This window comes from Falco rusticolus, chromosome 5 (genome assembly GCF_015220075.1).
Source record: "Falco rusticolus isolate bFalRus1 chromosome 5, bFalRus1.pri, whole genome shotgun sequence".
Lineage (NCBI taxonomy): Eukaryota > Metazoa > Chordata > Aves > Falconiformes > Falconidae > Falco > Falco rusticolus.
The window spans coordinates 53,059,394-53,071,390 of NC_051191.1; the positions used below are offsets into that span (position 1 = coordinate 53,059,394).

At 35.5% G+C, this 11,997-nt stretch overlaps 1 protein-coding gene across 8 annotated transcripts in view; it reads left to right on the top strand.

Annotated features, from left to right (window-relative positions):
• The window catches only part of PPFIA2 (PTPRF interacting protein alpha 2), a 353,334-nt gene that overhangs the window by 322,705 nt on the left and 18,632 nt on the right, over nucleotides 1-11,997 (top strand). For 5 of the 8 annotated variants that reach the window (XM_037389538.1, XM_037389537.1, XM_037389541.1 and 2 more), the window contains exons 22-23: nucleotides 3,606-3,614; nucleotides 10,511-10,592. In XM_037389538.1, coding sequence (XP_037245435.1) covers nucleotides 3,606-3,614; nucleotides 10,511-10,592 — 91 coding nt within the window. The remainder of the gene's footprint in view (nucleotides 1-3,605; nucleotides 3,615-10,510; nucleotides 10,593-11,997) is intronic. The other 3 variants (XM_037389539.1, XM_037389542.1, XM_037389545.1) reach the window with 1 other exon arrangement.

Below are 11,997 nucleotides of genomic sequence, written 5' to 3' on the forward strand. Positions count from 1 at the left end.
TTCCTGTTTTGGGGAGATTTACTCCATAGGCACAGGTGTGTGTTTGCCAGATATAGCCTCCCACCTTCAAGTGGATCGCATAAAAGCCTTGATATACCAGGACACGTATATAAGCTTGCATACATGAATAAAGACTTGTAAAATCGAGGCCTAAGTAATTTTCATATGTAAAATTATGGTGTAAAAAAAAAAAAATTCGTATTTGTGGCCTTATCATTAACCTTGCAGAGAGAATTGCAATGCTGTTAAGTCTCAGATGACTACAGTGACATACATATTAAACAGCAGTAACTTCTACATGATCAGAAGAGCATGTTGTATTAACTGGCTCTTCTTCCTTTCTAACTAAAAAAAAAAAAGAGATATAAATGTTGGCAAGTTCCTTTGATAAATTTCTTTGATAAATTTGACCAATTCCTCGTTATGCTTCAGCCCTATGCTTTTGTTGGTTTTCAGTTGTATATATCCTTCAAAAATTGGCAGGTGATAGAGAGAAGTCACAAAAAATAGGCCTCACATTGTGGTTATCCACACTTAAATAAAATCAGTAAAAGAAAAAAGAACACTGTGGCTTCCATTTTTTTATGGGCATATCTAACTTTTAGATTCCTGTCAACAGGCTACTTGAAAAAATGTCTGTGTAGACCTTTTGTGGAATAAGAGTTTGAAACACTGTAGTTATCATTTAGCTGTTCTTGAATCCGCACAATGTCCATTTAATTAGGCTTTATGTGTGCAACTGTAATTAGAATTTGACATAGTGTATTTGTGACTAGAAATAAGCTCTCTTTGCAGTATACAAATAGGTGTTTCCTAGTAATTTTCTTAATTGCACACATTTTGATAAAATTAATCCAATTGGTTTAATTAAGATCTTTTTCTGTGCCATCCATCTAATGTTCCTATATACTTAAAGTTTACTAAACACCATTATATCCTAAAGGTACATGATTCATTTTTTTACAGTAGCACTTAAGAATATAATGCTTTTTTTTTTTCTCCAATCTTTTACTTACAGATTCTTCAGAAAAATTCTGGTTTTGCGTTTAATTTCTTCCCTTCTTATCTCATCTATGAGAAACTAACTGATGTTAGTAGTTTTCAGACTGATCTTTAGTTCTTCCTCTAATTCTAGCAAATAACACTGTCTTCAGTAGCTATTTATTTGCTATTTTCTTATTCCAGTGGAGGAAGGAGTGGTATTCAGTGCTCTGATATGTCGTTTAGGATTGTCGGCTGTGTCCACCATGGTGTTCTCTTGGCTGGATCGGTGTCTAATCCTTGAGACATACATAAAGATGAATTCTCTTTTTCAACTTAATACCTTTAGCAAACATTTTTAACACTATCTGGAAGATCCTTTCAAATCATTAGTCAGTCAAAGCTTTTGCAATGTTAAAAATGTATCTTGCTATTTCATTAGATACTTGGAGCCTTTTTAGCATTACAAATGTAAGGATATATGGGTATTTCTCTTGCAGAGATTATTAAACCTTACTCAGATTATTCTGAAGATTGAAAAAATTGATACAACATATTTTATGCTATGTCTAAGTTAAATATTTATTTTTTTAAAATCTTGTATTTTAAAAAATAGTATTTTTACCCTTTGCCAAGTTTTTTTTATTCTTTTCCTCATAAAAGACAAGGATATGTGTATCAAGTTGCATGTTTTTGATCAAACAAAAGCTAGACCAAAGCCCCAGTCCTTGACTTATCTACATGTATAGGCCTATCTATTACAATTGTGGATAAATATAAGCATCTACCCTCATGCATGCAGCTGTCTCTCTAAAAGATGATCTCCAGCAGATGCAAGTGTCTTGTCAGATTAACTGTAGAAATAGGATTTAAGGGAAGAATAAGTAAAACACAGCAGAGGAAAACCAATTCTACTTAACTTTTAGTTTAATGTATGTCTAAGGAAAATAGTGTTCCTTCAATAAAATGCTGATAAAATGGTTGTTCTATAAAATGGAGAAGGCTAGAATTTAAAGATCCATTTTTTCCTGCTGTATTTTATTATTCTGCATACAAGATGCTCAGGAAGTGAAGGAATGCCCCTTGATCCTCTGCTTCTATAATGGGGGAGACCGGAATGGCCTTCAGGTCCCATAAGTTATCTCCAAGCAACTGCAAATTGCCAACTCATTAAAGCCGACAGAAAATTACTTGCATTCCAATTAATCCCCCTCTTTATTTCTCTCTACCCATACCCAAAGGAGTATTCAGGGGAAGATGTAAGAAGTGGGAATTCTGGTTCAATAGGCTCTAGAAGGTCCAAAATTAAAAGCTTTTCCAGCTTTTTAGTTAGCTCAGTAGATTCTACTGAGCTAATTTACAGTTAGCTCAGTAGAAAAGGAGCATGAATCATGAAAGTGTATTCAGTTCTAGTGCTACTTCCATCAGATTTGGTAACTGAATAGTTGTCTAGTCTTTTATTTATATTGCATACCTTCATTGTCCTTCCCTTCCTTTATTTCCCTTTCTTAAGCTTTCTGTGTATAAATTTGTCGTTTGTTTCCATCTACTTTTCTATATCGCCCTTTCTCTTCTTTCTCCCAGCTGTTCTGCTGATCTCACACACATGAAAACCAAAATTTAAGATATTGAAACCAGGGCCCTGCGGAACTCACTGAAGTGTCTGGAACCTCTTCTTTTCACCCCCACATTTTCTACAGCTATGTCTACCAAACATTTTTATATCTCTGTAAATCATTTGTTAATAGAAATATAATATTCTGAGATGTCTGAGTTTCATTCAGGCATATAATTTTCTTTTTATGATGGCAATTAAAGGAAGCTGAAGAAGTTTATTATTGGCAACAGCATCCTGCTTTCTCCTATAGATACTGTTACCAAATATATTGGCAAGAATAGGTTGCCTAGAGGGCAATTCACTCATACTAGTATGGGTACTGATCTAATGTTAGTATGACTGCTTAAATTAAAACACTGCATGGCATAACTAACTATTACAAATGTTAGTCACCTATATACATAAACTCTGCATAATTAAGGGGAAAAAAAGAACCAAAAAACCAACAAAAAAACAAACACCACAGAAACCCCAGTCTAGGTCATTTATCATTACTATGAGCTATTTTGCTAAAATATTAGTGACTTCCACATAGAAAAGTAAACCTTGGAACTTACTTCATTCAATTTTACTGTGTCTTTATGGTAATTTGCTTAAATCCAGAGGTTTGGGATTTTCAGGATTTTTGATGTTATGGAAAAATCATTATGAAATCATTCAAATCTGGGTGAAATGCTTTGATTTGAAAATCTATTCAACATTCACTGTTTACAGTTCTTTGACACAAATATGTATTGTACATGGAAGATGTGCTGTGCTAAGTGGTACCTAATAAATAACCAACATCAGCATAATGAAAATCTAATTTGAACAGATGTACTTGCTCTTCACAAGAACATTTAACTTCTTTAAAGCATTCAAAGACCAGTTAGAAAGATTTCTGTAGTTATAATGGTGGTGGTATTTTACCTATCATATGATTATTTTTTTTTTCGGGACTACTATATGTTCATTAACATTTATGTGCTTTTTTTTTTCCATTAATCTCTCTCCATCTCATGAAAAGCATATCTGGGTAAGTTAAAACACCATGGCTGCTGAACATATTCATTTTCAGCACCATGTTTATTTTCTATGTTTTCTTCTTATTTCTTTTTGTTCTTCTGTGAACATTGCAGAAAACTAACTCAAATGAAACCTTTCAAAGTATTCAAAATAACGGTAACCTGCGAAAGCATATGCAAGTACAGGTCAGGACTTGCTTGTGCAGGGCTTAACAGGATAGTTAACTACATTGAGAATAACTTCTGTCATTTTTTTGAAATAAATGTGTTTTAGAAAGTATGAAGCCCCGAATCACAAAGATATTTGAAAGTTTAAGTCAATAGAAAAATTTTGATTGTGAAGGCCTAGACTAACAATTGCTGTTAAGGCATAAATTCTGTTTAATTAAATCACAGAGGACTCCAACTCATAAACACTCCAGTAATCTGGAGAAAAAAAGTCCTTTTTTCTGTTTGAGCCTTCATGCTCTGTAGTCATACAATAATATTTCATTTGTGTGTATAACTTACTATTTTCTTTTTTACCAGTTCATTTTTTTTTTTTTTTATGTTTGGGCTTTGGGTTTTTGGGGGTTTTTTTAGTAGTTAACCTGATAGCAAGTTTAAAACCTTCACCTCCTCTTTTATCTATCATATAAATGTTATTTTCTTCTTGAATAATTTTTGGGTCTCGGGGAGAAAATTTCCTCCATTCAAAGCATATATGCACTATAACTTTCTAAAGGTGTAAGGATAAAAAACTCAAAGAGAACAGGGATTACCACATTAATTTAGAATATGTGATTATGAAATAGTGTTATAAAAATAGATTTGATAACATTTAATCAATCTGGGCGCTCCAGGGGTCTTTAATGTTGTACAGTACATTCAATATTGCAAGGCTATCTATTATGCAGGTCTATTTCACTGGTGGTTGTTTGGTTGTTGTTTTTTTTTTAATAGTGGCTCTCTACAGCTCTAATTTGTTAGGGTCTGTATTAAGCATTCCTGAACATGCCCCACTTTGTTTAATATACATCTTCAGAAAAAAGAATGCTGCCCTTCAGTTTGCATACGCTTAAAATGTACACTGTTAAATGTGCTTTGCTAATCTGTGTTATCTGGGTTTATGTTAAATTTATCCTTCCTGATTTTATAGATTTAAAAACAGATTTATTAGCTGTATCTTGATTTCTGTTTCAGTAATTTTTTCTGAAAACTCCTTAAAGTTTGATATAAACATTTTGTAAAAAAAAAAGGGAATTTAATTTTGTCCATTGTCCTGTCTGACTATAATATCGAATATCCAAAAGGAGAAAGAATGAAGATTTCAAATGGTTTAAAAACCAATCACTTAAGTGCCAAAGCTGAAATAAGATCTGGCCTAATTTTTAGTTAGTGCAGTCAGATGGATCCTTTCAGATTAAATTAAATCAAATCAGCACTGTATGGCAATATCAAGTCTGAGTCTCTTCTCCCACCACCACCACCACTTTAAAAACATCTATACTATTGCAGAACAAAAATAGATGAAATGTAGCTTCTTATTTTTTATTAGACACTTATTATAATTATGAATTTATACAAATGCAACTACCTTTTGTCATGTAATGGTCTTAGCTACAGGATTCTAGACTCTCTTGACTATTTATCAAATGACAGTAGTAAAGATGACATTCAAGACCATATTTATACATTAGAAATCCTCTCTCCTGAATTTTGAAGTGTTTCAATGTATGTTACCTTTCAAGAGGCAGGTGCATTTAATTTTAATATTATGATATGAATATGAAATCATAGGATTACTCAGACAAATACAGTATACTTGGTCTTTCCTTTCTGTCTATTTCTCTTCTAGAAACTTATCAAGTATATTTTGTTGTAAACTAAACATTTTAATATTGATAATAATAAAAGTGATAGTGTCAGTAATAATAATAATCAGACGATCTGCTAGGTAAACAATTTCATCTGTTGTCTTCTTAAGAAAATGTCTGGGAGTAAAGGCCATTTCATAAAAATCCAAATTAGCAATTAGGCAAATTTTTTTTTACAAAATCTGCTTGTATTTTACAAACATGATTTGACGTTTTACTTCACTGTGCCTCCTTTTCAATTTATTTCACATTTATGATTACATTTTAACTAAGAGACATTACAATATGCAGAATATAATATCCCATGAGGGCTCTTCTCCACTAGAACTATCAGAGTAAATGCTATTATTTGCAGAAATACGAATATCTGTGCTGAAACACTGTTCAGGTTTCATCAGGACAGTGTCTGGACTTTGTGTACTACACAGAGCGTTTGCTTTATGTGTATCAGAAATACTATGCTGTTATTTGTTGTTTGCTTCATAGGGGTAGCCTCATCTTTGTAAGGAAAATTGAATGTCACTGAATGACGTGTTTTGAATCAAGATCTTGTTAACTTCCCACACATGTCTATTTAAAGATTATTCTTCTTTTAATGAAGTTCATTGAGTTTTATGCAATGAGTTGGTTAGGGCTATCTATACAGTACTAGAATTTTCCTGGTGCAAGGGAAAGATAAATATAAAATAGAAAATTTGCAAAATAACAACATAGTTTTGCTCTTATCATTTTCCCCTTCCTTTTGCTCCCATGTACCTCTGTCGTCCAGAGGGATACTGAAGCATTCATAGTCCACATAGTATGAGACAGCTGTGCTCTCATCTTGATAGGTTGATTTGGGCAGCTGCACCTGGCTCTCAGCAAAATGGTGCCAAAGAAAATGGCCCAGTGTAATGGTATCTTTAGGAAGGAATTTTGGGGACGATTAGACATTAGAAGTCAATGCTAAGGAGGCAACCCTGCTTCTCTGACACACAACTCTACAACACAACTTGATGTGATTTTTCTTTTCTGTCTTTGATAAAAGAGTGAAGACAGCCTACTTTATGAGGCACTCTTTCTAAAACAAATACAAGCATATCTCAGATTTTGGATGAATGCTAAACAGCTGATGTTCACCAAATTTCCTTGCTTTGCAAAACCAGGCTCAGAGTGATGATATCTTTTAAATAGGATATTGCACTTCCTCCCGTAATGTCTCCAGGAAGCAGATTTTATTCTTGAACAGTAATAATGTTATATTTAAAAATACAGCTTTAATTTGGAATTCATTTCAGTGGTAGTAAGTGGTTTAAAGCCCTATCAGCAAAATAATAGCATTTATAGTAATGCCTAATTCATGTAAATTCTTCCTTATTGGTTTGTTTTCATATGTTGCCAAAAACCGAAATGAGCATGGAAATAATTACATTTTAATTCCCTACCTCCTTACCAATGTGAAGTGGACACATTATAACACGTAGTACTCTTCTGACAAAGTCTTAGGAGGAGAAAATCCCTACATTCCCTTGTAAAGCATCTTCCAAATAAGAGAAACTGCGTAATCCTATTCACAATCTCCAAACCCTATCTTTGTAATGCAAGAAAATAAGATGAGCTTTAGCGTATTCATCTCTTCTTCCTCCTGTGATCAAGTGTATGTCTTTGTAAGGAAAACTGAACTGCAGTAGCCAATATTTGGCTTTAGGGACCTTCTGTTTTCAGGAAGCCAGTGACTATCCCACAAGGACAATAGTACATTCAAGCTGTTCCAAAATATTTGGGTTATATTCCAAAATAGGCAGATCACTGGATTAATTTTTCTGATAATTTGCACTATTGATCAAAGCAATATTTCCCCTGCCCACCCACCCACCCCTTACATGGCACTTTGAACTTATTTTGAAAGAGTGGAATGTTTTCTGTAGTGCTAGTTCATATAAAAAAAATCCCCAGAATTCTCTTTGACTGCTGACTGAAGAATATCTCTCTCAGTCAGAAAAACAGAAATTCTGGGTTTAGTTCTGGTTTAGAAATTGAAGGTTCGTGTTCTTCATATCTTCTAGTGTGTATTAAAAAGTAGTCAAAGAATACTGTTCAGGAAGTAAAATATAATTTAAAGTAATCTTTAATATTTGAGAGGTGTTTAAACATCTAAGGGAAGGAAGCATAAGTTCTGAGGCATAAAATTATTTTTTAAAGGGAAAGAAATATTATAAAAATACTTTTAGTCTTCCACACCAGTAAGTGAGGCACAGGCCTTATGATGGCTGTAGTCCGTGTGCATGTCAAAATATAGGATTTTAACTTTACACTAAAAATATTTTTAATCTGAAACACTTCTACATGCCAAGACCCTTTGGATTATGTTAATCATACTCTAGTCTTTGGCTATAGCATATACCTAGGGCATTCCATTTCTTGCCTGGCCCCATTTTCTTCAGGCAGAATCAACAACCACAGCTAGATTTGCTTCCAGCTCTGTGAGCCAGGCTGGCTCTGAGGTAACAGCAGTGCTTTCTGACTTTCGGAGGCTGTATTTGTTTGAGAAGCGCTGGAATAATGCTAAACTTCCACACCAAGCCTCAGGCCAGTTCAGATGTTGCAAAGTCACAGAAGACTGTCTAGAAATACATACTTTATAATTCCAGCATGAAGGAATTAAGTTTATCATGGAAGTGAGACCTTAAAGTGCTAATGCCTCTTCTGGAGGCACCTCGGTTCCTGAAGCCACACAGGGATTTAACACCAAATCAAAGAAATAGGCTAAAACTTTGTTCCCATCTCCTTGTAGACCATGTGCTGCTGCTGCAGGAGACCAACACAAGCAAAGGCAGCCAGTGGCCCTGAAAGACATAGCCTCCTTTTTTTACTTACTATGTTAGCCAGCCCTGCTCTTTCAGCTGGGATGGGTGAAAAGAAAAGCCTAGATAAGGAAAAATCTGAGGTCAGATTCCTCCAAGGACGGTGTCTCCATCTGCAGAAGGTGCAGATCCCTGGGCTTGGGCTGACTTTGGGGAAGGAGCAAGTTGCACAGGGTTTTGCACAGTTCATGCTCTGCCTTAGGTCACCAAAACCAGCCAGGTGAGGAAGAGACATCCCTGAAAGCTTGGCTCTCTCTCAGGGCAACCATGCCAGCTGTAGCCCTGTTGTGGCACATGATGGAGTTATAGCACTGCTGTAGCTTTGCAGGCACCCTGCAGAACCAACTCCAAGGGAAGGCTGCAACCCACATACCTCATCCACAGGTAGCTGGGAGGTGGCCAAGTCTGGACGTGCCTTAATTCTGCTTTCCTAAGCGGCTCAGTGTATATGTCTCCCTGGGAATATGGGATTCCTGCACCTCCACTAGCTACTGAAGGTAACATGGTGTTTGTATACCCAGAGAGCAACTTCTCATTTTACTGGGGATTATGCTTTCACAGAAAGCAAGGATAGCTCTACAATGTCTTTGGACATCTGAGTGACAAAGGATAAAATACGCTGCTAAAGATGTATGGGAGGAGAAGTCAGATTAACTTCGATAATGCTGTCAGGTATTTGTAATGTTACGTATTATTACGGCATAAACACAGAAAATCAAGCAGCTGTCTTTCTATTAATATCCAGAGCCAGGGACTTTATCATGTATGCAAAATGGATATTTGAGTTCCATTTACTACTAAAGCCAAATTCTCTCAATCTGGCCCCTTGGCAGTGCAAAAATCCCGGAAGGGAGTACTCCTTACAAGTAAGATCACCGCATCGCTTTTATCTCCTGTATTTTTATAGTACATATATTTGAAAGGCTGGTAATGCAGTTAAAAATTGCCAAGGGATAATTGAACCCCAAAGGCTGCAGTAGCGAAGGAGGACAGAGCAAAACTGAAGCTATAATTCCAAGGTTTCCTTGTTATATGGGAATGTAAGCAAATTTTAATACTACATTAGCATAGTCCCTGTCTAATTTGTTTTTCACTACAACTTCTTGCTGAGAGCATTGTTTTGTGTTTCACTCAGTAGGAGGCAGCTGAAAATATGTTGTTAAATACCAGGGAAAAAAAAGACTTCTGAAGGACTGCTTTTTCTATGCTGCCGCCACAGTGGGTTCTTCATTCCTGCTCCAGGAACAAAAATGTCTGGTCAAATGGTTGAATGTGTTTAATATAGACCATTTTCCTCATATTCTAGCTGGCTGGTCTATACATAACTTTACCAAATATTTAATGCCACTATATTAAAAGTATGTTTTAAGCTTTGAGAATTATGTTTTATATACACACTCATTGCAAACCAGAGAAGCTGCAGATGCAGGAGGTGGATTGGTAGCTGATCAACTCAGTAAAAATATATCTATGTATATATGTATATGTATAAAATTGAGAAGCCACATCAATTCTATGATTATAAAAACAGATATATCAGTAAACCACATAGATTTATTTTGTATATAAGCAATAATGAAAAAAAATAACATGGAATTATTAAAGGTACAACCAACTCTTAATTAGCCATGGCTGGCTTATTTAAAATGCAGAATAGCTGTGCTCTAGAGACCCTAAAATTGTGCATAGCTGGTCCAGCAAGTTTACTGTTTCAAATAGAGACCTCTCGGAGCCGGCTGCATTACATCCATGCTTAGCTCAGATTTAGAAGTTGACAATTTCAGGTCTTCCTGGGTCACTACAAATCAGAGCTAAAGGATTCAGATACTCAGGAGGAATCCTTCAGTTTTGTCTCATCACCAAGGTCTTCTATTATATGGATGATCCTTTTATACAGGTTATCCCAATTCTGTATTGCTTCATCTAAGAAAGGGCAGAAACCTTGCCTTTTCTGTGTTAGTTGTTTAAAGGGATGTCAAAATGCACCAAGAAAAAAAAAAAAAAAAAGAAGGAAAAAAAAAAGAGGTGGAAACAGAGAATACATTTAAAAAGGGGAAGGGGCTGTATTATTCACTGGTGTTTTCTATGCCATTTCTATGCCTGCCATCATGCTTCACTGTTGTTACCCTTAACAAAAAGGCACAGTTGCATCTATATTGTCCCTAAACATACCTCTTGGTATTTAACATTTTCTTCATCCATTTTCAGACATGAACTTCTGGAAGAAGCTCGGAGAAAGGGTTTGCCCTTTGCACAGTGGGATGGGCCAACAGTGGTTGCCTGGCTGGAGGTAAGTGTCGGCCATAACTTGGAAATGTGAGTCACATTTGTAGACTGCTTCTATGTGCTCATTCTTACAAAATCCAAAAAAGACTGTAAAAGTCTCCTTCTCTCTCTCCTGCGCACTGTCCCATGAACACTAAGCAGATTTTGACACTGGATGGTGTAAATCAAAGACAAGGCAGAAAGTAACGACGTTCTTATACAAATACACAGTCACCCTTACGTGGCAAGGCTGTGTTACTTCAGCAGACATACAAGCTCTTCGTTGGCTCAAGGAACAGGTGTCTATTCCTTGTCTATATCAAGCATCCCTGTGTATTCACACCTGTTCTTTTTTCTGTTGTGGGTATCATCCACTGATTATCAGATAGAATTCACAGAGTTTTCCCCTTCAATTAAAAAAAAGGTCCCTTTCTAAAGCTTTAAACAGGAATATGTTCAGGGAATAAAAGACTGAAGAATGAAAGCAGCTGATGTCTACAAAATTTCTGCTTCATATTAAAATTGCTGAAGGTACCTAATGAAAAAGATGAAATGAAAACTGCAGAAAGGCAGCTCGAGCATTTGTGCACGACCTTGGAAAATGGGATGATATCTTCCTTCCCAAAAATTATCTCTGTTAATATGGAACATTCATTAATTTGGCTGCTACCTGACTTTTTCATATGACTGAGAGTTGTATAACCAGATTTGTATCAGTAGGAAATATTCAATATTACAGTCAAAGTGGATTTGCTGGAAACATGAACATACAAAGGTCTATACATTTCTGAATACTGAGAAAAATCTGCCCTTGATGTCCTCCAGGGTGATCCAAAATATGAAGATATTTCTGACAAGTTAAGCCCTAATCTTTTTTTCTTTGATTCTTAGCTGCAGAATAGGATATGCTTCCCACTGTCTCAGAGAGGGGCTGTAAAGAGAAATTGATGTCTGAACTTTTTGGGAAATATGATGAGATTAGCACAGGAAAACCCATGAGGAAGTTTATGTTGCAGTATTCAATGGAGATTGAATACTGATGATAAAAAGATATGAGGCCAGAAGTACTGTATTTATGCAGTGAGCATCAGTGTATTCAGTCAGCAGATGGACACTGTGCATTTCATACTCTCCTGGGGAAAATATAATTTGTGACCCTTTGACTAAAAAAAAAAAAAAAGTAATACTAAAAGAGACAAAGACCCAAATTAAAGAAGTATATGTGGTCACAGTTGTGACACTTCCAAACTTTTCAGGATGTGACATTTCAGCCTTAGCATATTCTGGACATTCCTATGTAGCACAGCCATAGCTGAGATATATTTTAAGAACTGTGGCTTTTCTTAGCTAATTCTGGAAAAGTATATCATTCTTGATATCTGGGTTCTCTGCCTAGAACAATTACTGTGCCTTCTTTTTAGAAACTATTT